This window comes from Euleptes europaea, chromosome 17 (assembly GCF_029931775.1).
Source record: "Euleptes europaea isolate rEulEur1 chromosome 17, rEulEur1.hap1, whole genome shotgun sequence".
NCBI lineage: Eukaryota > Metazoa > Chordata > Lepidosauria > Squamata > Sphaerodactylidae > Euleptes > Euleptes europaea.
The window spans coordinates 13,916,323-13,942,574 of NC_079328.1; the positions used below are offsets into that span (position 1 = coordinate 13,916,323).

General features: G+C 46.4%; 1 protein-coding gene across 1 annotated transcript in view; it reads right to left on the reverse strand.

Annotated features, from left to right (window-relative positions):
- DIAPH1 (diaphanous related formin 1) overlaps positions 1 to 16,947 on the reverse strand; it is a 112,846-nt gene extending 95,899 nt beyond the window's left edge. The window contains exon 1 of the mRNA XM_056862298.1: positions 16,789 to 16,947. Within this exon, the coding sequence (XP_056718276.1) occupies positions 16,789 to 16,947 (159 nt within the window). The remainder of the gene's footprint in view (positions 1 to 16,788) is intronic.
- Positions 16,948 to 26,252: the final 9,305 nt, after the last annotated feature.

Genomic DNA, 26,252 nt, shown 5'->3' on the forward strand with positions numbered 1-26,252 from the left:
CTTTGTGCACTGGTATTTGTGCAGCCACGAGTAACTGTAGTGATACTAATCTGCCAGGGGAATTTTTAAACTTCTAAAACTGTCCCCTACCCTGACCTGGAGAGCCTAGGCCAGCCTTATCTCATCAGATCTCGGAAGCTAAGCAAGGTCGTCCCTGGTTAGTATTTGGATGGAAGACCACCAAGGAAGCCCAGGGTCGCTACCCAGAGGCAGGCAATGGGAAACCACGTCTAAACATCTCTTGCCTTGAAAACCCTACAGGGTCGCCATAAATTCACTGTAACTTGGCAGAAAAAAAGAAACTGTACCCAATAGCAAAAACCTCTTACAGTGTTTCAAGCAGACACCCACAGCCATGTGTTTTACGGCAGGCCAGAAATCTAGACCTCCTCCTGGCTAGCAAGTGCATTCGATTAGCTAACATGCTGTGAAAGGCCTTTGTCTGCATTGACAATGACTCAGTTCTCGGGTTGGCTTAAGTGAGTCGTTTTATGCAATTCTTCTTCCATTCTGATGTAAGAGTTTTTAAAAGTCAGGGCGAAGTACAGACAGCACATCCCGAAGCAGCTCATGAGAACAGTACAAGAATAATGACCTCTCCATCTCTTTATAAATGCTTCTTGCCTACTCGGCAGAGAGTGGCACCACTAAAACAGCAACCTGCCAAAGAACCTCCCCACCTAAGTAAGAAGTGCAATAATTTTCTAGAATAGTAGAATGTATAGATTGTTAGAGAATCGCTCCAAAGTTCAGCTGATAAATATCTTGTCATAGCTATGTAAAAGTATGTATGTTGTGTGTTTTGTTTTATGTTGTGTTGAAAATAAAAAAATATTATTTTTTTAAAAAAAGCAGAAAGAGCGAAAAGGGAGCTGTTGAGCTCTTTGCCCTCAGACATCACCCCAGCCTGCCCCAGGACTCCATATCTATGGCAGGCACACACTTGTCACTTCTTGTGGTTTGAAGCACAGGAAACAGCCGCCAGCCACAAACCTAGAACTAACGGAACAGGCTGCAGTGACGAAATACCTCTCCACCGAGAGGCAAACCTCCTCGATGCCACTGCACAGAAGCCGTGTGGCCTGTTAAGCTGATGTGGGACAGAAAAATCAAGAAGCGGCTGATGAAGAGCTCAGTGGGTTGCCTAGCCCAAGAGCTGAGGTGTCGAGGGACACCTAACCCCAACCTAACCCATCCTCCCCCAAACCATTAAAAAAAAAATCCTAATACTACAAAGCAAGGTCAGGCGACAACAGTAAATCAGTCCGGCTTCTTGAGTGGCAGACAATGTGTCCCCTGAAAAGGTAGGACAGACTGACCCAGAGAAGCAGGGGGGCATGGATAAAACTTTGTTTTTGATCTTCTAAATATCCCAGGAATTCCACAACCATAATGAGGTCAATGGCCCTGTGGTGTTTCAAGGAATTCCCTAAGAGTATTGGGGACAATTTTACCACAATTGCACACAGGTGAAACAGACAAACTAAACAGGCAATGTTGACACAAAGCTAGATTTTTACAATTCCCGTTTCTTTTCTCTCCAGTTTTTTGCTGATGTGCTATTCCCATATTGTCAAATCTGTTGATTTTTTTTTTTTTTTACATTAGCAACTGGTGACATGAGACTGTGCCCCCAGAAGTGCTTCTGTTGCTATGACCTACTCTGGGTCTTATTTGATTCCCCACAATGGATTAGTAAAATACACTTTTGGTTTCAGCAAGAGCTGTGAAGCAACCCTGACGACCAGGAACCAAGAGATGTGAGGAAAAACCACTTGACAGGTTAACAGAGAGATCCATCATTCCCACACGAGAGCAGCATTTTCTGGGGTAGGAAATAAAGCAGGTGCCTTTTCTGATAGTGGAGGCCCCTGGCTGCTGTCAGAAGTTACAAAATCAGTCCCAAGGAGTCCTAAATAAGTGCCTTCGGAAAGCTGTGACTCGCCAGCTGATCCAATGGCCATTCTTAATCAGTCTAGAACATCCATTTTAAATGGGGGCGGGGACCTAATATCACAGAAAGACTCGCCACTCTCACGTATCTGCATTCTGGCAGGCGCTCCTGACAGTAAGGGAAACAGCACAACTGTGATCAAGGCAAGTGCATCCACAGCCGCCTTCAGGCGGCAAGCGCCAGGTGAAGACCTTTTCCCACAAAAGAATGAGATGCATAGTTGCAGGCAGCTCTGCAAACCACGTATACTCTATTTGCTACCTAAACCAACACCTTAAAAGAATCAGCCGCCGCCTTAAACACACAGTTTAAAATCCAAAATGCCGCACTGAGAACAGACCCGCCATAACGTGATAAACCCTCACAAAAGCAGCAAGACAGAAACATCATGGCTTGAGAAGTCTCCCAAAGTCAACCCATGGCTTAAACATAAGGAAAATTTAGCAAGTTAAATTATGCCCACCTGATTGTGTGTGTGTGTGTGTGTGTGTGCGCGCGCGTGCGCGCACGTTCAAGTCACAGCTGACTTATGGTGGCCCTTTAGAGTTTTCAAAGCAAAAGACATTTGGAGGTAGTTCACCACTGCCCCCGCCCCTAAATGTGGGCTGAGAGAGTTCTGAGATAACTGATAGGCCCAAGGTTACCCAGCAGACTTCACATGGAGGAGTGGGGAATCCAACCTGGTTCTCCAGACTAGAGTACGCCGCTCTTAACCACTACACCATGCTGGCTCTCATCACCTGATTCTACCTTTGCTATAAAAAACAACAACAACAAAGCATTCAAATAATAATCATTCCTTGACACGACTTTGCTAACTGAAGTTATTACTTTTCTGTATTATTTACTTAGTTTTATTATTTTTTTAAATATATTTCACATTGCTGCAAAACAAGACATAATTCAAACAAAAACACTAAAAAAAATACCAACTCAAAACACCCGGGTAAATCACTAACTCTACATGGAGAAATCTCAACAAGACTGGTCCCAAGCAAACAGATATAGCGAGGGGATTCCATAAAGAGGAGGCCACTACCGGAAAGGCCCTTTTCCTGGTTATGGCTGATTTGACCTCCAGTAGTGCAGGCAGATGGAGTGGGCCCTCGGGCAAAGTTCTTCACGGACAGGCAGGTGCGCACTGGAATAAGCGGCGCTTCAGGTACCCTGGCCCCAATCCATTTACAACTTCAAAGGCAATGATCAGCATGAGTAAATACACAGCTGGTGCCACCGGCGTAAAACTGGCAAAGAATGATCTCTATCATGAATGCCAGCCAGCATTTTTGCATTATCTGAAACTTCTGGGCCCTTTACCAAGGAAGCCCCACACCGAGCACACTGCAGGTATTGAATACAAAGCCTTTATTGGCGTTAGCAATACAAACAGTAAAGGTCCCCTGTGCAAGCACCAGGTCATTCCTGACCCATGGGGTGATGCCACATCCCGACATTTACTAGGCAGACTTTGTTTACAGGGTGGTTTTCCAGTGCCTTCCCCAGTCATCTTCCCTTTACCCCCAGCATGCTGGGTACTCATTTTACCGACCTCGGAAGGATGGAAGGCTGAGTCAACCTTGAGCTGGCTACCTGAAACTGACTCCCATCGGGATTGAACTCAGGTAGTGATCAGAGCTTGAACTTCAGTATTGCAGCTTACCACTCTGCGCCACGGGGCTCACACAAACCGCAGCGACTGCATAAACATAAAGCACAATTTATGATCACCTCCATAAAATTTAACCCTAAAACTGTTTTAAGTGCAATAAGTAGTTTACTCACTTCAGAGCCCTGAGATCGCCTCATGAATTACACCAACTTTCACACACTTTAATTGCCCTCTGTAAGAATCTTGCCACAACATCAATTATTAGTGGATCCTGTGCGTTCATAAGGAGAGTGGCCTTAATACTTATGGGTAACCATTCTCTGTCCACAAATATTGGGTCTAGTAATTGGAGCCGACCTCTGACATACAGTAGACAGTAGAATAGGATGTGGGAGACTGATTCAGTTTCACCCTCCCCACATGGACAAACCCTATCTGCATAGAGGAATTTACTAAATCTCCCATGTAGCATAGCAGATGGGAGAACATTTAGTCTAGCAAGCATATAGGCTCTTCTTTGGTTAGGGTCGGTTAGGCACGTGAAATATTGAAGTATAGAGTGACTGCTGGGGGAAGGCTCCCAGCAGAGTGGTGAACATCTACTAGATGCTAATCTCCTAAGGGCCAGCACTGCAGGTATGTGAACTGGATGCAGCCAGAGCATAGATCATCATGACCAAACCTTGCTTTTCCATGGAGGGCCACAGTGAGCATTTAAAGCACCGCTGATAAAATAAGAAATCTTTTGTTTCCACAAGTCATTGCTTTCGTCTTCTTGATGTTCAGCTGTAATCGTGCTTTGGCACTTTCTGTTTTAACTTTCATCAGTAGTTGTTTCAAATTTTGTTATTTTATGCCAGCAATGTGATGTCATCTGCATATCTCAAATTGTTAATGTTCCTTCCACCAATTTTCACTCTACCTTCAACTAAATCTAATCTAGTTTTCCTTATGAAATGTTCTGCATACATATTGAACAGAAAGGGAGATAAAATACATCCTTGTCTGACATCTTCGCCAATTGGAAACCACTCTGGTTCTCCGTATTCTGTCCTAACAGTAGGCCTCTTGTCCAGAGTATAGGCTGCACATCAGATTTACTCAGATGAGAAGGCGAGCTGGGTACCATCTACCTATTGGGCATTCTTTACTCCAAATCCTTAGATTTTCTCACCCAACTGTTTCATGATGTTGAAAAGCATAGGAGACCAAAGGGAATGTGGAGGGAGACCTTAATATAAATAGCACAGAGCTGAATAGTTATCTCCCAAGCATCACTTTCTGGTACACTCATCCCAATGCAATGATCCAGAAGTATATGGTGGTCGGCAGAATCAAAAACTACTCAGAGATCACAGTGAATCAAACAGTGTCATACTCCTGTTTCTTTCCTAGTAAAGTGTGTCAGTTCCAAAACCAGGCCTGAATCCAAACTGAAATGGGTCTACAATATCTGTTTCATCCAAAGAAATCTGGAGTTGCCCCGGCCACCACTGCTTGCACACTTTGCCCAAAATGGGAATATTTGCCACAGCTCTTTGAGCTTGAGGGGCTACTTTCCAAAATGGGTTTCCTCTTTCAAGGTAACTGACCCACTCCTTTAAGAAAGTGTTTACGGTCTCCTGGCCCCACTCTGATAATTACCTCTGGCTCAGGTTAATATGCCATAGTGGATACGGGCATGAAGGATATGGACAAAGGAGGGCAACGACCTCCAGGTGACTTCTCCACATCAATAACTGAAACTGCATTCCTACAGATTTTGGCTGTGAGGGAAACATTTAACTCAGTGGAACAACTCAGCCGGAAAGCCTTGGGCAGATGCATCAGTGATGGAAAAGTGAACGCACTTCACCACAAAGTAGGTTTCAAAATGGGCTTTAATGTGTTCAGTTGGATTCATCTCAAATCTTCTTCCACTTGCTCTCTAGCCAGCTAATGACCTTTTTCATTAACCTGTACTCTTCTGGGCTGAATGAGCTCTACAGAACCAAAGAGGCTGCTTTGAAGCAACCCATCTCAGAGTTCCAAAGGTCAACTAAGGCTGTGACAGTAGCAGACTCCCCCAAAGTGCCATGAGGAATCCTTTTGGCTCAATTAGCCTACAAGGGTAAAGAGGAGGTTGAGGGGGGACATGACTGCTCTCTTTAAGTATTTGACGGGCTGTCACTTAGCTGTTCCTGTTGGCAGCAGAGGATAGGACTTGAAATCACGGGTTTAAATTGTGGGTAGAAAGGTACAGGCTGGATATTAGGGGAAATTTTTTTTACAGTAAGAGTTGTTCGACAGTGGAATCAGCTACCTAGGGAGGGGGTGAGCTCCCCCTCCCTGGCAGTCTTTAAGCAGAGGCTGCACAAACACTTGTCAGGGATGCTCTAGGCTGATCCTGCATTAAGCAGGGGGCTGGACTAGATGCCCTGCATGGCCCCTTCCAATTTAATAATTCTATTATTTCAAGAGGGCAAGCAGGGGCCTGAATCTTTCTTGGCTTCTTTTGTAATGTTCTCAGAGGCCTGTCCTATTCCCCTGCGTCTACCAGACCCCTCTACTCTGTTTCTTTGCCTAGCAACCTTTGGGCAAGTCTCATCCCTGGATGCATCACAGTTGGCCATGTCTGAAAGACCAGCTGCTGCATATTCAAGGAGGATGCATATTTGCAAACACTGCAAAGCCAGCAGTAATCACGAGCAGACAGTGATTTGATCAACAGGGAGGGACAAACTGGATGTAACAATGGTAGCCACAATTATTGCTGACCTGCCTTGAAGAGCAGTGTGTGCTGACTCTATTAAAAAGAGTGCACATTGGAGGAGAGCTGAATCCTCACTCTCCCCACCTGTCTTCTCCCTCTCTAGAGCCAGTGTAGTGTGGTGGTTAGGAGCTGTGGACTCTAATCTGGAGAACTGAGTTTTATTCCCCACTCCTCCATATGAGTGGAAGACTCTAATCCGGTGAACCAGGTTGGTTTCCCCACTTCTACACACAAAGCCAGCTGGGTGACCTTGGGCTAGTCACAGTTCTCTTAGAGCTTCTCAGCCTCACCTACCTCACAAGGTGTCTGTTGTGGGGAGGGGAAGGATACTGTAAGCGGGGTATAGAGAGCCAGCGTGGTGGTTAAGAGTGGTGGCCTCTGATCTGGAGAACCGGGTCTGATTCCCCACTTCTCCACATGAGCGGCGGAGGCTAATCTGGTGAACTAGATTTATTTCCCCACTCCTACACATGAAGCCAGCTGGCTGACCTTGGGCTAGTCACACTCTCTCAGCCCCACCTACCTCACAGGGTCCATTGTGGGGAGGGGAAGGGAAGGTGATTGTAAACCGGTTTGATTCTTCCTTAAGTGGTAGAGAAAGTTGGCATATAAAAACCAACTCTTCTTCTTCGGTAGAGAAAATCGGCATATAAAAACCAACTCTTCTTCTACTACTACTCCACTCCTTTGGGTGCTTTCCTCCATTACTGGGAAAGAACCAAGCTGAAGGAAACTGCGTAAAGCAACAAAATGCTGGGCAACATGACGAGGGGAGCACCCTCACAAAAGGCTCTCTTTCCCTGTTGCAGTTATACAGATGGGGCAGGTATGTGAATACACAAAGGAGGCCTCGGCCATGTCTCCTCTGTCTCAGAGGCACTATTCATAGGCTCCTGCTTGAGCCACACCAACACTGACCTGAGCAGTCTACACAAGCTCTGTCAAGAGAAGAGTTAAAAAAATATCTCAAGAGCTTGTTTGCACAAGGTCAGCTGCCGTGTCTCTCACCTAAGGGTACACTTTGTAAGTCCTGCTGAATCAGGAGCACATTCCAGATTCAAAGCAGAGATAAAGTTGGCCTGGATTATCACGTCTCAAATTCAAACTGGGTTAGGGCTGGTCATCCAGAGGCTGCTGCCTTTGTAGATTCTCGGGATCTGAAGCTTCCTTCTAGCCCTTGAACATCAGCAGGTGTAAAGCAAGCTCTTCCTCCTCCTCCCTGTCTTCGGCCAGGCTCCACGGAATTAAAGATTTTGGCAGAGCGTAAGCGTGTTGCAAGCTTGTAATCAAGGTCCCGGTGCATTCCTGACAAGGTTTCGTTTTAGAAATACCCTGAGGCAGGGCCGCAGCATCTCGGCAGAAGAGTAACTTCAAGTAATCAAAAACTTCAGGAACAGAAAAGACAGCTCGTGAATCAGGACCGGTGTTTGGATATGAAGAACATGGTCACAGTTGATTCGGCTCCTCCAGCATTTTCACATGGTCCCATCCAATTCCTGCCCCAACTATAGCCCCTGTCCCACATGGCTTTTGTACATGAAGGGTCTCCGATCCATAGAACAGCATTTTTGGAGTGGTCTTAAAGGGCCGCTCTTTCCTTTTAAATCAGTAGAAAAGCTCACTGGATCCAGTCCAGTATTTTCAGCACTCAGAGTGTTGCAAATATGACTATGACAATGGTTAACTTGCAGGAACTAGGACAGTACACAGATGAACTATTTGGCAACAGTATGGGAGACAGTCTGTTGATTGTAAAAATAAGATACAGCTCCTAAATGGCTCTACTGTAACATAATAAAATAACCAATACAAACATGTATATTTAATGGTTTTAATTACCAATATCACAAGTTAAGATTCAGGGGGAATGGAAAAATCTAGAGGGGGGGGGACTGGTCAGGTACTTTGTTTTTTTAAAGAATTTTTCCAGTTTTCCAATGAAAAAAATAGGAATTTTAGAAAGCACTGGCGGGAAAAGCTAATGACATATCCTCCCTAAGATATATGTGGTAAGGAAGCACAAGTTGCTCTCCCCTCCCCCCCAAAAAATTTTTTTTCAGGGGGAAAAGTGTAAAAACGCACTTTCTGAAAATTTTACATCTCTTTTACAAAGCTAGAAACATCTTCAGTCTTCACCGATGATTTCTACAAATATTTTGTAGCCTTTGAGGGCTGTTAACGAAAGAAAAGAGTATACCCTTCAGCTAAATTAAATATTATAACAGACAGAAAATGACAAGACACGTCCTATTGTGAAATAACTCTAGGCGCATGATTTGCATTTGATCAATGATCCGCACTGGGGCATAAATCCACTGGCGCTACAGACAGGAGTGCTCAAGGTTTCTGCATGGTGGGTACAACCTACAGCTTTGGGCCTCCCCAAAGTTGCTAGGAGGTTGCAACAGATAGAATCCTGTGCAGGCTGCCATAAACTCCTTGGAGGAAGCATAAGTGAACTATTAAGCGATAACAATAATGGCAAAAGCTAGGCCAGCATATGGCTTTCCTCCACCTCACGATCATGCATCAAAAGGGAATGCTTTTACCACACTCCAGCTTCAAATTCAGGGGCGGGTGGGAAAGGGCTATTGAGCAGCATCAAAGTGAACAACCCGTAAAAAGATCACCCCATCAATTCTTCTGGCCTTAAAATAGGGCACCGATACACCTAAAAGCCTCTCTGGCATGCCAACACATTCTGCCTCATCAATTTCAAAAGATTCCAGAGATCAAGGGCGTCTTGATGGCTTGTCCTAGTGCCCATCTACTCTGAGCCCTCAGAAGCTCAGCCTGATGGGTTTTTTTTTTTTTTTTGCTTCCTCTGCGTGGGCACCCTGAGACCTATTCAGTCTCCCCAAGAAATATGCATAACCCACTTGCTTCTGTTTCCTTTTTAGGCCTCTGATTCTCAGTAGGCTTTTACCGCCTCGGGTACTCTCCTAGCTTGTCAATGTCTCTCTTTGAAGGAAGAACTGGATGCAGGTACGAACTACTGCTTGCTCAGATGCAAATGTCTGTTAATAACCTAAGAACAGCTCCTACTTGTTCTACAAACTACACAGGCTCCTACTTAGTCTGTGAGCAAACAGGTCCTTAAGTCCTTCCTCTGACGACACTCTAAGGAATGGTCTCTTTGTGCACAGGAAAAAAAACATACCAGACGTGCATCTTTATGACCATAAGGTGAATGCTTCAAGGATATTGGCAGTCTGCTTTCAAAATCAACCCTGAACCCTTAAAAAGATTCCCATTTGCAGCCAAATGATGGCTGTATAAACAGGCACATTTTCAGAAAACAAGCAGGAAAATCACCTTGGGAAGCTACAGAGGACCAGTTAATGTAACGCTAAAAGAGTTAATTACATGACAGGAGCCACAGAAATGTTAAGCATTGTATTCAATATTGATATGCGGATCAAATTCTTAACTGTGCCCCAACTGAGGACTCTATGTTATAAAATCTATTCTGTAGCCTATAATTAGTATTTCTAAATTCTAGGAGCATAATGACAACAAAAAAACACACCCTTGAGTGGCATTCAGCATGACATTCTCCCCCCACCCCCAAACACAGGAGCAGTTTTGAGTCAACCTGTGTTGCTCGCTGCGTTTGTTCATCCCAGTTCTTCGGAATACCACCACCACGTGGTCTGCCTGCTTGTACTTATTATTTGAAAACTCCTCGTCTTTCTAGAGCCTTCTGTTTAGCTAGACTGAATGCTAACCCCTCTATGGTTATGCAGGGCAGAATTTTGAATATACCATACCCAGACAGGACCTGTCCTTGCTCTTCTGGCTCTATTGATTCATTAGCTCATGCCCTCTTGGAATGCCGCTTTTATGAGGAACTTCGATCACATTATATCTCTCCCCTTTTAACATATAAATCTAATGCAGGGGTGGGGAACGTCAGGCCCGGGGGCGGTATAAGACCCGCGAAGTCATTTGGTCTGGCCCTTCATGGGTCCTGGCAGATCTCTAGCTCAGAAGGATTTAAGACTGGCGATCCGCCCCCTCCCGCAGACAGGAATAGCCTCTATTCAAGGCAGATGTGAGTTTGTTTTGGCAAGAAAAGGAACCTTTCCCCCCCTTGCATAGTTGTTAGCTATAGAGCTGCTAGGACCGCCCAAGAAACTGTGTTAATCTTTTCCCACCCGGGCCATAGAGAAACGTATTCCCTCTGTACTACAAGAGGGCTGGGGGCGGAAGTGGCGAATGGCCCGCAAATAATGTTACAAATATCCAAATGGCCCTTGGCGGAAAAAAGGTTCCCCACCCCTGATCTAATGCCTCTGTGTCTAGCATAATGCCTTTTTTACTAAGTGACAGGGATCCCAAGGCTACATTGTCAGTGGCAAGATTTGTTTCAGTCCTTATATTCCTCAAACATTAGATATATGCAGCTCAAGATCAATGGATCGAGGAGCTTCTAAGGGATCAAGGAAGGAAAGAGTCAACCTGTGTTGACTTCCTGCAGAGGGCGTGGCTGAGAAAATCACATGAAGTCTGGCTGCACAAAGAAAACTCAAAGCAGCGGGACTTTCTGCACATGAACTGCAACGCTCCAACTGTTACTCCGGCAGCAGAACTGTGAAACACCAAACTACAGTCAGTTCCAGGCAGACTATCGGCACTCACACAAACTCTGCAATGCACGGCACTTAGATCTGAAGTCAACAAAAACCAACACAAAAACTGCAGGCTTTCGACTGTAAATACAATCCACTCTTTTCCATTCCAAACCCAGGGTGTTTTCAGGCTCAGAGGCAGAGCAGCAAGGGGTCCCTCCCTCGGACAATGAGGACTAGTATATTGAGATTGGGAGAAATAGTTAAGCTCGCATTTTTCAAGTGTTGTAAATTGTTTTGAGGAGTTATATGGATGAAAAGTAGGATATAAACAGGCCAACAAATATTAGGTACAATACTGCTCTCTGAACCCCAAACTCCCAAACGACACGACATGGCAAAAGGTGGTGTGTGCCTTCCACTTTCCCCCCTCATTCTCGTCTTAGTAATGGGTGAGGCCTTAGTACATTCATTCCTCTTCTGCTGGGGCACTTCTCTCAGAGTTGGGAAACAGAATGCCAATCGATTGCACCCATTAACTGCTTTCTGTTTTACCGAAACACAGAACTATGCAAGTATATTTACCACAAAACATCACCATGTCATGTTTTGATTGCTCTTGAGACACAGAAAAGCGGTAAAAGTCCCTTCAGCAGAAGATTTAATGAGATACTGAGTCCATTTTCCTGGGCCTGTTTGAAGGAGGAAGCCAGGGATAATGGTCACAGAATAAATATCAAACAGTTCCGCAGACGGGTCCATTTCAAAACAGGTCATCTGCCTGTAAATCCGCCTTCTCTTTTAGCAAGCCTGCCTCTGTTCTGTGCCTGTCACAAGCTGAGAGGGAGAGGAAAAGAAAATTTGGGAAACCTGCATGCTTTTGCCTGAAAGAGCCTCTCCCCACTGTGAACAGTACAAGAGAAACACACCAGGAATGTTCTTCACTCAAGAGTTTGTGTCACTGTTAAGCCCCCTGAATAGGCCACTCACATACACAGTTTGTTATCAACTGGTCTAGTGGTTAAGAGCGGCGGACTCTGATCTGGAGAACTGGGTTTGATTCCCCACTCCTCCACATGAGCGGTGGACGCTAACCTGGTGAACTGGATTTGTTTCCCCACTCCTACACATGAAGCCAGCTGGGTGACCTTGGGCTAGTCACAGCTCTTTTAGAGCTCTCTCAGCCCCACCTACCTCACAAGGTGTCTGTTGCGGGGAGGGGAAGTGAAGGTGACTGTTAGCCAGTTTGATTCTTCCTTAAGTAGGAAAGAAAGTCAGCATATAAAAACCAATTCTTCTTCTTCATCTGAAGTGCAAACTGATGGAAGATTGCAAAAGGCAATGATGTGTACACATGGAAGGAGAGACAGGAAAGCTTTCAAAACATTAATGTCCTTGTGGTAGAAATCTAACCACAGCCACCCCACAACCCTCCCCTTTCCACTCTTCCCTATTTGCAGCCTTAAGCATCCTGAGCCCCAGGAGGCACATGCCCCACAGGAGATCTCTGCACCTTCCAACACTGTCATGAGGAGCACTGAATGACAGAGGCCAATAGAAGCTGGTTTTTATACCCTGCTTTTCTCTACCTTAAGGAGTCTAAAAGTGGCTTATAATCATCTTCCCTTCCCCTCACCCCCCACAACAGGCATCTTATGAGTAGGGCTGCCAGGTCCTCTTTGCCACCGGCGGGAGGTTTTGGGGGCAGAGCCTGAGGAGGGCAGAGTTTGGGGAGGGGAGGGACTTCAGTGCCATAGAGTCCAATTGCCAAAGCAGCCATTTTCTCCAGGTGAACTGATCTCTATCAGCTGGAGATCAGTTGTAATAGCAGGAGATCTCCAGCTAACACCTGGAGGCTGGCAACCCTACTTATGAGGTGGTGAGGCTGAAAGAGTTATTGTGGAACTATGACTAGGTCAAGGTCACTCTGTAGGCTTCATGTGGAGGAGTGAGGAATTGAACCCAGTTCTCCAGATTAGTCTGCGGCTCTTAACCATTATGCCATGCGGGTTCTCTACACCATACTGGCAGTTCAGACGCCGTCAAAAGAAGCAAGGCCACAACCTCCTCCATTGAAATAGTAACTCCTTCATGGTTCATTCTCTTCCCCCGTGGTGAAAATCAGCTAGTGGAAAGGCCAGCTGCAGGGAATGTTTCTGAAAGGAGGAAGATCAAACTTTCAGGCCACCCTGCTGACTACTTCTCAAGCTAGGTGGATGGAAAGTCACACAGCTCACCATAAGCTCACACCGAGCAAAGCAGCCAACCGGTTCACCAAACACACATTCAACCGGATGCAGTTTTTCCATCAGTCTAATTTTAACATCATGCCTCCACATATGTCAGGCTACAGACATTCACATCCTACGCCAAATCTCTCCCATCCAGAAGAATGACAGGGTTCAGCCGAGCCTGCCACCCAACCGCTCGCTGGACACCGAGCAGCCCCTGGGCTCACATGCAGAGCTCCACAGCCTTGCTACCGAAGTGAAGATTGTGGTCAAACAGCAAGTGCTGACCGTTTCCTACTAAGTCCCAAGAATGCATCCAAACTTGTCACAGACTTTTGGCTCCTTGCTTTTCCTTGGCAATTTCACCAGGCAGGGTTGCTGCAGAAAGTTGCAGAAACTACAGTTAAAAGTCCACTAGCAGAATGGTTACCAAGCTTCCTTTCAAGACAGCTCTGGGATCGCTCCCCCCATCTTCCCTCCAGTCCCTTCTGATCTCACCGGGCAGCCTGCTTCGACTTTACAGTGGCCGTGCACACTGGCCCCACACCCTTTGACCACCATGGGCTGAACTGATGTCAGCGCCAAGGATGATCTCACAGCAAGCTTCTCCAGCGACAGGGAAAGCATCCAGGCTGAACTCAGGCAGCCACAGAAGACCCCTGTCAAAGTCAATCACATATGCCTTATGGACATGTTTGTTCTGTGATTTGGACTGCACTGTGGCCGCAGATCAGTGGGGCTGTTTCGAGTCTTCTGAAAGGCAGAGGGACACCATTCACAGCTTTAAAAAAAACATGATATCCAAGGATGCCACTGCCCCAGTGTGAAACCATTCCCACATTTCTGTGCCGTCTCCTCACCCAGTGGTCAAACCACTGACTGCACTGTAGTCCCTGGCCAGAATACTCCATACAATGACACTCCCAAAGGGGAGTGAGCAGCAGAGAGGCATAAGGGGAGAGATCCCTGGAAGAGCCTTGGCTACATTTCATCTGAGAAGGGGGCAAAGCCTTTTGCCTGCATCTCGGGGCAAAGCTGCTAATGTTCATACTCAGAAAACGGCTCTCAGACGCCGTTCACACCAATGAAATCAGCCCCAAAATGCCCTTTGCCCTTGCAAGAAAGGAAGTGACTAAGGTGCATAAAGAGAAGGAGCTTTGGGATATCTTTCAGGGTATGCTCCAGCCCCACCCGTGGGTTTAACTGACTGTCCCACCTTTAGGACGGACTGCACCTTGCTGCAAACAAGACTCAAAGGGGGGCAAAGTTCACAGGAGTAGAACCCACCTCTTTTCCAAAAGCACTGCCTGTTATGTGATGGAATCTGTGGCCATGAGCTTCAAAAGACAGTGAAAAGTCTGGGCGGCTGAAAGGATTCCCAAGCCTCAAGCCAGGTCAGACCTGAGCCATGCCAAACCTCAAATTGCCTACTGCTTTACTATGTTTTTTGTTGTGGGTTTGTCAGTGAAGATCAGTGGTTCCCAAACTTTTCGGGCCGCTGCCCCCTTGGTTCCACAAACTCAATCCCAGTGCCCCCTACCCTATCAAAAGCACTGTTCAAAATAGAGGTTTGCATGACTCACTAAAGACGATAATAACACTAAAATTTCAAAACAGTATCAATTAATTGCGCATCTATTCAAAATCAAATTAAAACTTTTTTGTTGAAATTTGTTCAACAAAACTGACGAACTTGATCCAGTGGTACCAGCTCTTCAAAGTCTGGAAAAAAATTCTGATAGTTTCCACCTAATTTGCCAGCATGATGCCGTAGCTTGATCTACTGTAAATTAGTGAACAACACAGTTGAAGGGGCCCACCTCCAGAGCCCCCCTGCTGCCCTCTTGTCTCTTAGTTACCCCCCTAGGTAATCCCACCGCCCCTCCAGGGGGTGGTACTGCCCACTTTGGGAACCACTGGTGTAGATGAATCAAAAGGTGAAATAAAACAGACCTCAATCTCTTGCTCCACTCACACCAAAATTAAGCGAAGCAGAGACCAGACACCTCATAAGGATGGGTCTGCAGGAAAGCATTTCTCCTAAGTAGCACAGCATGAATGGCTCTTGCCCCTCTTGGGGGGGGGGTGTAAAAAAGCTGCACAGTGCACAAACTGGGGTTGTGTAATGAGCAGGGTTTTAGGCTGTTACTGCACTAGGTATTCCAGCGATGTATCAAGAGCTTGGAAATGTTATAAAAAACATCGCTTTAAAAGGGTTTTTGGATGCCAAGGCAAAAAAATGGTTGGAAGATGTCCTCACAGCTAAAGGGGCCAAACAAAGTGCGAACAGTATTTTTTATAACAGTTTCAAACTCTTAATACATCGCTGGGAATACTTAGTGCGGTAACACCCATAGTTCTGTCGGGTCGGCCCTGGTTAGTACTTGGATGAGAAACCACCGAGGAACGCCTGGGTTGTTGTGCAGAGGCAGGTAATGGCAAACCACCTCTATTACGGTCTCGCCTTGAAAACCCTACAAGGTTGCCATAAGTCGGTTGCGACTTGACAGCATTTTACACACACACGATCCAGTTTGACTGACAGATCCCCCTCCCTATTATTATTAACCCCAGAAGAGGGGGGAAAGACAGGCTCTCTCTTCTCTCGGCCTGTCTTTTTCTTCCTCCTGACTGAAGGTGACAACAGCCCAAAGCAAGCAGGTGGAGGTGCTTCAAACAGCAGCGAGATGGCGAAGCTTACAGCTTTGATAAATCAGAATGATAATGAACAATTTTGGGGGGAATGGGAGGCTTGGAGAACGTACTGTGAAAATGATTTTTTAACGGGACCATTTAAAGGATACTCATTGATCTAATCCCTTATTCATGCTTTGTATTAATTTTTATAGTAGGCATTGATTTTATAATGTTGGATATGACAAGAACAGATTAATTAAACTAATTTTGGGATTAGTTCCGTTTGCAAAAGATTAGACAATTTAATTTTACACGGAAGAGGGAGAGGGGGGAAGTCCTTTGATTGTTAAATTAGAATACTACTTGTTTTTCTTTTTATTACTATTATTATACTGTTTTATGGATATATTAAATGAAGGAAAATAAAAATTATTAAAATAAATAAATAAACAGCGGGGGGGGGGGTGGATCGATCCCCCGTCTCCACTGGCCCTGAAGGCCCAGGTTGAAGCACGGGTAAAAACCTCAACGCGTGACACGGGGTTATTTCCCCCCCCCCTTCAAAAAGTACCTCAAACGTTGTCTGCTGCTTTCCCCATTCAGACGTGCAGAACACGCGGGTGCGGCTGAGACTCGGGGGGGGGGCTTGACACACCCTCCACAGGTCCCCAGAGCGCGAAAGCCTCCCCCCTCGCCCCTTCCCCGTGGGCCGCAGCCCCCTCCCGGTCCCGCCCCTCGAGATCCGTGCATTCAGACGTGCTCCCGGAGTCCCGTGTCAGCAATCCCCCAAGAACTTCAGATTTGCGAGATGACGGTTAAGCCTCCTTCCCCGCCCCCCACCCCCCACCCCCCGTGCCGTTGAGCTCAACGTCCCTCGCCCTCCCCCGTGGCCCCGACTCGGGAACCCCACCCCCACGCAGAGCTTGAAAGCGAAGTTTGGAAGAGGGCGGGGGAGGCAATCTCCGGGAACGTCCGACACGCGACACGCGACTCCCTCCCAGCGCACGTCTGAACCGGCCCTGGCGGACACTTACGAATTTCCGCGACTTCCCTCCTCCTCCTCCTCCTCCTCCTCCTCCTCCTCCTCCTGCCGCGGGCTCTCCCGCCATCGCGGCCACCGCGGCCTCCTCGGGGCTCTTGCCCTTCTTCTTCTCGCGGCCGGCGCCGCGCGCGGATCCCCCGCCGCCCTCCATCGCGCCGCCGCCTCCGCCCGCCCGCCGCCACGAGCAGCGCCGGCTCCCCTCAGCAGCGCCCGCCGCCTTCGCAAGCCCCGCCCCGCCCCGCAGGCCACGCCCACCGCCGGGCGGAACTCCGGCGGGCCCTCCGCGGCCGCCGGCGGGGCGGGACTTCCGGCGGCGTGGGAAGGCGCGCGGTCTGGAGCGGCCCGGGCCCCACCTCGCGGGGGTGCTGCGAGGGGGCGGAGGGCAGGGTGGAAGCAAGCAGGTGGAGGGGCTTCTGTAATGCCTGAAATCATTATATGCTATGGGAAATGTATTGGAAATGTATTCTTTGATTTGAAATATATCCTTTGTGCTCAATAAAGTATATCTGCACTCGTGGAGGTTTTTAAGCAGAGGCTAGATGGCCATCTGTCAGCAATGCTGATTCTGTGACCATAGGCAGATGATGAGAGGGAGGGCATCTTGGCCATCTTCTGAGCATGTAGCAGGGGTCACTGGGGGTGTGTGGGGGGGGGAGGTAGTTGTGAATTTCCTGCATTGCGCAGGGGGTTGGACTAGATGACCCTGGGGGGTCCCTTCCTGTAATGCCTGAAATCATCATATGCTATGGGAAATGTATTCTTTGATTTGAAATATATCCTTTGTGCTCAATAAAGTATAGCTGCACTCGTGGAGGTTTTTAAGAAGAGGCTAGAAGGCCATCTGTCAGCAATGCTGATTCCGTGACCATAGGCAGATGATGAGAGGGAGGGCATCTTGGCCATCTTCTGAGATGTCGCAGGGGTCACTGGGGGTGTGTGTGTGGGGGGGAGGTAGTTGTGAATGTCCTGCATTGTGCAGAGGGTTGGACTAGATGGCCCTGGGGGTCCCTGTAATGCCTGAAATCATTATATGCTATGGGAAATGTATTCTTTGATTTGAAATATATCCTTTGTACTCAATAAAGTATATCTGCACTCATGAACATGCCACACTCAGCATGTTAGAGGTGGCTTGTATAGTTACACCAAGCACTTGCATATGTTAAGCCTCAAGTATAAGAGGCCCACTGTTGCTCCTTAGTTAGAAGCTAATTAAAGAATCCATAGATGGTTATCCGGGCTGTGTAACCGTGGTCTTGGAATTTTCTTTCCTGACGTTTCGCCAACAACTGTGGCAGGCATCTTCAGAGTAGTAACACTGAAGGACAGTGTCTCTCAGTGTCAAGGGTGTAGGAAGAGTAATATATAGTCAGAAAGGGGTTGGGTTTGAGCTGAGTATTGTCCTGCAAAAGTATTGTCCTGTAAGTATCAAGATAATGTGCTAATGAGGGTATGGTATGTTAATATGGAACCATTGTATCCTGAAGTGATCTGTTAATGTGTGTAATCCAAAGCTAATCTGTATGGCTATTGTTGAATGTTGTCTTTGTCTGGAGGTTTTTCAGGGCAGGAAGCCAAGCCTTATTCATTCTTAAACTCTCCTCTTTTCTGTTAAAGTTGTGCTGATGTTTATGAATTTCAATGGCTTCTCTGTGCAATCTGACAAAATAGTTGGTAGAATTGTCCAGTCTTTCAGTGTCTTGGAATAAGACCCTGTGTCCTGTTTGTGTCAGTCCATGTTCAGCCACTGCTGATTTCTCAGGTTGGCCAAGTCTGCAGTATCTTTCATGTTCTTTTATCCTTGTTTGTATGCTGCGTTTTGTGGTCCCGATGTAAACTTCTCCACAGCTGCAAGGTATACGATATACTCCTGCAGAGGTGAGGGGGTCTCTTTTGTCTTTTGCTGATCGTAGCATTTGTTGTATTTTCTTGGTGGGTTTAAACACTGTTTGTAGGTTATTCCAAGACACTGAAAGACTGGACAATTCTACCAACTATTTTGTCAGATTGCACAGAGAAGCCATTGAAATTCATAAACATCAGCACAACTTTAACAGAAAAGAGGAGAGTTTAAGAATGAATAAGGCTTGGCTTCCTGCCCTGAAAAACCTCCAGACAAAGACAACATTCAACAATAGCCATACAGATTAGCTTTGGATTATACACATTAACAGATCACTTCAGGATACAATGGTTCCATATTAACATACCATACCCTCATTAGCACATTATCTTGATACTTACAGGACAATACTTTTGCAGGACAATACTCAGCTCAAACCCAACCCCTTTCTGACTATATATTACTCTTCCTACACCCTTGACACTGAGAGACACTGTCCTTCAGTGTTACTACTCTGAAGATGCCTGCCACAGTTGTTGGCGAAACGTCAGGAAAGAAAATTCCAAGACCACGGTTACACAGCCCGGATAACCTACAAGAACCAATGAACTCTGACCGTGAAAGCCTTCGACAATAATCCATAGATGGCTTTAGTATGCTTGCATAAGCTGGTTTTCCAGAGATAAGAACCAGCTAGGAACCCTCTTGGTTAGCCTTGGCAGCTGCCAGGGTCCAAGATAAGAAGAACTGCAGTAATTTAGGATCAAATGGAAAAGCACCTGGGAATATGGGTCTTCACTGCTCATTAGAATGAGATCACCATTTCTATGTAATGCCTCCGAATCTCTAATAGGGTATTCAAATCCTTAAATATCTATTATTGGTTCTATGTATTGACACCATGTATTTCGTCTTTTTTACCTCCCATTACCAAAGATTATATCCATGCTTGCACTCCTTTGATGTTTGTGTGAATTGCCCTGCGCATTTGGGCATTTTTCACCCTGTGTGTATATTGGGCCTAATAAACAAACTGCTTTGAACTATCAACCTCCTACTGTGTTGTTGTCATTGGGAATTGATACAATAATACAGGCATATCACTTAAGACGAGCCGCCCTGAGCTTTCGGGAGGAATAACAATGCGATGTGTGGCTGGGTGGTAGGGTTGCCAACGCCAGGCTGGGAAATACCTGGAGGTTTTTGGGGCGGAGCCTGAGGAGGGCGGGGTTTGGGGAGGGACTTCAATGCCATACAGGCCAATTGGCAAAGCCGCCATTTGCTCCAGGTGAACTGATCTCTACCGGCTGGAGGACAGTTGTAATAGCAAGAGATCTCAGGCTACTACCTGGAGGTTGGAAACCCTACTGAGTAGGGGCCTCCGCAGTAGGGTTGCCAACCTCCAGGTAATGGCTGGAGATCTCCCACTATTACAACTGATCCTCAGCTGGCAATAGCAGCAAGCGAAAAAAGCAACGAGCAGCATCATTGTCCCCAGTGACAAAGCGCTCCGGTGGGACCTGGGAGCAAGTAATCATACCCTCTTGTTCCCCGCCATGATTTTTTTGTTATTATATTCAGTTTTAAGTATATAATTTCATTTTGTAAATTATACAGAATACACATGTATATAACACAGCATAAGCATCCATACTGAGACTTGGGGGACGCAAAAATCTTGCTCACTGGGTAATTTTTTTAAAAGTTGGCCTTACTAAAGCCTATTCTGCTTCTATTGCTTTTTCCCTTCCCTCCTGTTTCTTTGGAAGATGAAAAAACTAACCCGTGACTGGTTGTTTCCCCATTTTTACAGCACTGCACATCTATGTGGCAGTGAACGGAGTTCAACCCCATCAGTGTTTCATTCAGCACTGGACTGCAAGTGTTTGTGAATGCAGCGGAGATGGCAGGCCAGCCAGGTGGTTCACTGCTGTCGTCGGGAGTATTTTCTGTTGGCAATCCAAAACAGGCACGGTGACAAAATATGCCAGTGTGGGGAGGGGGGAAGGTTGCCAGCTCCAGGTTGGGAAATACCTGGAGTGCTGCACAAGATTGCACACTTATATTTTTAAATTTTATAAACTTGCCTAATAGTATAATTATGAGTTCTCATGAAGTGGTAAATAATGGTGATTTTGCCAACAAAGCAGAAAAATAAGCTTAGATAAAAATTTCTGCCCAAACTTCAGGGTGTTTTCTTGGTTTCTTTTGAAGAAAAAAAACACACCACACAAATGGTGTTTTGCACCATACCTCCAGCATTTCAAGAAATTTGACATCTCTAGGATGGGCTGAGACAGAGAGTAGTTTATGACAATCCTAAACCACCTTTTGAGTTCTCCAGAATTATTCATCAGGCTGGGTGTTCACTACAAAATAGTGATGGACAAGCAAATTTTAAAATGGCATGATTTATTATTATTTAGATTTCTAGCCCACCCTCCCCAGCCAAGACCAGGATGGTGAAGAAGAGCCAAGGTTGCAGTTTGTAGAAGTCTTAACAAGGCACGTAGTTGCAGTTTAAACTGAATTAGATGGATCTGAGAGCAAAAACAGTTTGAAAGCTACTGGGATGGAGAAGCCAAAAAAAAAAAAAAAAGAATTGGCCACTCTCTCTTTGAGAATACAAATGGCAGCAGTTAATCAGACGGTGCTAAATGGAAGACATTGATCTGTTGTAAAGCAGAAAGCAGTCTGATGAAGAGTTCTTGCAAGCTCTAAAGCCTGCAGTATGTTTTGCTTTGATTTGGTTGGTCCTAATAAAAGGTATTCTGCTGGTCCATGGCCGTAATAAATTATTGCTAGGTGGATTGATTGATTTCAGGGTTCTGCCAGCTGCAGACCAGGGGGCTTCTCCCCTCCCCTTTTTTGGCACCAAGCAGCCCTTGCCTCTCGTTGCCAACCCCTCTCCACTCTGCAAGTGGGCGCACCAAGAGCAGGGCTTGGGAGAAGGATCTCAGCAGGTCATACTTTTGAAAGGCAGCCTGTTGCACACCTGCACAGCACCCAACGAGTGCAGCACCAAACGCTGGCTTGTGCAGAGGAATGAATCAAGCAGTACCCACTGGACACTATTACTCAGTGGAAACCTTTCACGCATCTGGAGAAAATTCCTGCACAGAATAATTAACCGTAGGTCACTTTTAATAAGAAGGAAGACAGGTGCATAGTCAACATTATTTGAAGCCCCTTCATGACACCCCCCACTTATAAGGGCAGCTGGAGCTTGTGCCAGGCATTCCAAAGAATCTGGAACAGAGCCCTGGCTCTTCAGATAAGCTGAGGGTTCAAATGTAGCATAGCTCCCCCCCATATAAATCCATCAGCAAAACACAGAAAAGACTTGCCCATGAGTGCAGGCCTGGTAGCGAAAGTGAGATGTACCATATCATATTATTTGTACTATACTATTAGAGGAATATTTTATAGAACTGGATGCAGTATGTAATCGTCCATGATGTGCACTACCTTATCAAAGCCAAGATTCAAATGCGGTCTGTGTGGCAGGACTTCTGGGTATAAATAAGCCTTCCCCACTAGCCTCCAAGCTGTTCTTTCCAGGATTACTTTGGGCTATTCCCACAGATGGTTCAAGAGAACCACGAAACACCAAACGAGCTGGGAATGCGGTCAGGAAAAGCTTCTTGCTATTGTTTGTCCCACCAGAACCAACGAAAGAGCTTTGAGAATGCAACAGTCCAGATAACAGCTCCAACAATGATTTTAGCTACCATTTGGGATAAAAACCAGTTTTAGGGGAAAGGTGTGTCAGGCCTCAGCAAGTCAATGGATTCCAGGCAATAACTTTCCTCCAGATGATACAGCGAGTAAAAAGTTTATTTCAGAAGAACAGCAATTTCAGCAGGTCAAAAGACTTAAGGCTAGCATACAGGTATGGGGGAAGACTGAAACATATATAGGGTGGATACAATGGGGTTGATTGGATTATTGGAAACAAAGACACAATACCGAAGCTAACTACCGGTAAAGATCTGAGCAAAAGTATTCCAAGTTAAATGCATGCGTTAAGTGGCTGATCTTCCCGGGCTCCCAGTATTGTTCTGCGGGACCCGGTATCAGATCAGCCATTACCGGGGTGGGTCTCCATTGAGCTGCAGATCTTGGGCAGGAGACCAGGTGCAAACGGGGAGGGACAGGGAGGGACTCAATTTTGTCCGTGGGGGAAACCATCTTGTTTCTATCCGGGGCCAGCGGAGAGCCTATCTGACAAGGTGTCAGCCATCCAGCACTGCTAAATTTAAAGAATGCTAATTTAGGGAAGTAAAAATCAAAAGGTTTTGTTCCAAACCACGCTTTAGCACCTGAAATGTCTAAAATGCCTGAACAAACAGTAGGTAGGAAGATAATCCCCTATTAAAAGGTAAGGGTAGTCCCCTGTGCAAGCATCAGGTCATTACTGACCCACGGGGTGATGTCAGATCCCGACGTTTACTAGGCAGATTATGTCTATGGAGTGGTTTGCCATTGCCTTCTCCAGTTGTCTACACTTTACCCCCAGCAACCTGGGTACTCATTTGACCGACCTCGGAAGGATGGGAGGCTGAGTCAACCTTGAGCCGGCTACCTGAAACCGACTTCTGTCGGGATCGAACTCAGGTTGTGAACAGAGCTTTCGATTGCAGTACTGCTGCTTACCCCTCTGCGACACGGGGCTCTCTAATCCCCTACTACTCAACCCCATTTTCCTGGATTGCCGTTTTTTTTTCCTCCCATGGTAATTCTGACTCCCCATTAGACCCAGAAATCCAGCTGCTTCACCTTGATTGGGCTGGTCAGGACACTCAGTTCCATCACAGGTACAAAGCCAGGTGTCATCGCTGTGCTGGCTACATTACCAAGGAATCTCCTTGTATCCACACTGATTTTACTGCTTGCCGTTCTGATCATTCCAAAAAGATCTGCTCCCGTTCCATTTGTGTCTCCTGGGTAGTACTTATGCAAGGGCTACAGAGCGGAGCTGATCCTCAGCCCATATTTCTCCCCTGTGAACTCAGCACAAGGAGTTCCAGCAGGCGCCTCATGCATTTTGCTGCTAATGAGGCTCCGAAAGGAGTCCCTCCACTTTTTTGAATGAACAGTGTTTCAGCTCGGCTGACCCCAGAGAAACAATTCCAAGTCAAACAAAGGGAAACCACTGCGAGAAGTTCAACGTGAAGCCTGCCTCTCTGGAGAGGTTCTGACGTTTTTAACCCATCGCACGTACAAGTGAAGCAGTGCTGGAGCTTCCACATTTACTGACTACAAAATAGGATTTTGCAAACCCCTATTGGAACACCTCACCGAATTTGGCTCAGGGGATGTTGCCCAGTGTATACCCCATAAGGCCCCCCCATGTAGGGCTGCAGGTCCCTCTTTGCCACCAGCGGGAGGATTTTTGGGGTGGAGCCTGAGGAGGGCAGGGTTTGGGGAGGGGCTTCAATGCCGTAGAGTCCAATTGCCAACGCGGCCATTTTCTCCAGGGAAACTGATCTTTATCGGCTGGAGATCAGGTGTAATAGCAGATCTCCAGCTAGTACCAGGAGGTTGGCAACCCTATCACCATGCCTGAGGTGGGCTAGAAGGCCTTCCCGTAATTGTGTTAATGCTCAAGGGTAGCTTGAAATCGCATTTCATGCCAGAGCACTCCAATAGCGGCTGGTCTATCCTGATGTAAACCCAGGCATCTTGTAAGCCTTCTGAAGTCAAAATAGGGTTGCCAACCTCCGGGTTGTAGCTGGCGATCTCCCACTATTACAACTAATCTCCAGGCGACAGAAATCAGTTCCCCTGGAGAAAATGGCTGCTCTGACAATTTGACTCTATTTCATTGAAGTCTCTCCCCTCTCCAAACCCCACCCTCCTCAGGCTCCACCCCAAAAATCTCCAGGTATTTCCCAACCCTGAGCTGGCAATCCTAGGTCAAAAGCATGGCTTCGCTTGGGCCTGGACCCAGGATTCTGTCTGCCATGACAGCTTCCTCCTTGGGTTCAGCCCTCCCAGCAGGGCCTTCCACAATGGCAAATGAGATATTTGGGATTCTAGCCACTCTCAGGAATGGTTCTCTCTGTGGCAGGGTTTCCCCAAGCACTTGGGAGTCAGGTGCCTTTAGATGCTCTTTCCTCCCTTAGCATCCCTTGCATTTAATGAGGTTCAGCTCTCCTGCATGCAGTCATTAGTGTCCTCCTCTGGCCCTGGAAAAGAGATTTCTGCTGTCATAAAGCTATACACGAGCTTAGCAATGTTCTCCAGTTCAGGAGGTTAATGCACGCAGGTTTTTACCGGGCAAAACCTGGAGAAGAATGCTGCATTATGGTCTCAGTTGCTAGTCCCTTGGGCTGAAGCTGGACTTTACTGCCAAACTACTGTAATTAATGTGCATTCAACTCAGATTACAATCAGAGTAATTAAAGCAAGCAACAACAAAAAAATATTTACCACTTACTTATCTTTAATTTTAACAATCTTTTAGAGACAGGATCCAATAAAGGGATAGATTTTTGTAAATCTTAATAAAAGATTGTCATTGAGCATTAGCTCATCATCATACTACCATGTCGTGGGAGGAGGGGAAGAGAAGCAATCTGTTAATAGCTGAGCCGGAAAGAACTGAGTGCCCACAAAAGGAAATGGGCGAGCATTTAATATTGTGATGATTTCATCAGCTGTCCATCATGTTCTCCCCCGACACACACATTAGATTTCTCAATTAAATCACAAGGCAGCTGGTAAAATGCCACTAAACACCTCAGACCAACAATTGGGGGGAAATTACTGGCCCATAAAGGCAATGAAACATAATAATTCCAACCACATGCTACGTTTTTAGCCAAGTAAACCAATTATCAGAGTAATCACAAATCTAGTATTTTGTATCCTCACTGATGATAAGGACAATTCTACTGCTATGGCAGGAGGAGGAATTCTCTCCCACCCTTCCCTACTTCTACAGTAGCTTTGCTGGCCCTGATCCACAGCCTCCTCCCACTCCACAGCCTCACTGTTTCTTTAGAAGCATGTCAGAAGCCGATTGCAATATAAAGCACGGTGCTGGACTGGCACCCAAGCCTTTCCATATCCCAGAAAAGTGACTGGCATCCATTGCCAAATCATATAGAATAAAAAAGGGGCTTCACGCATTTGTTACTTCTGCAAATCTTTAAAGGCATTGTAGAGCTTTTTGTTGTTCATATGACAGCACACTAGCAGTTACCGAAGGGAAAATGGCGTACCAATATTTGGACAGCTCTCCATTTCACTGACCAAAGAGGAAAGTTCTCTGAGCAGCTGCTTTGGGGTCAGTTTCCTTGCAAGAAGAGAATACCGGAGATTTGCAGTATTTTGCAGTAAGTGTCGAGAAGTGCTTATTTATTGACCAATATCCACACTGAGCACAGGGAAGCACCCATACAGAAATGCTTGTCTGTAGTCGGATCAATCACCAGACGCAAACCTGGAGCCCTTCGAAGCACATCTTTCAAACCAGTTCTGTAGCTCAAGACTTTGGCCTCCTTTGCTAGTCCTACTGCAATTTCCAGCTACTTCTTGCTGGTCTTGGGGGCTGAGCAAACTCTCAGGAACAGGGTATGGGGCAAAGTGGGGGTCTGCAGTGAGAC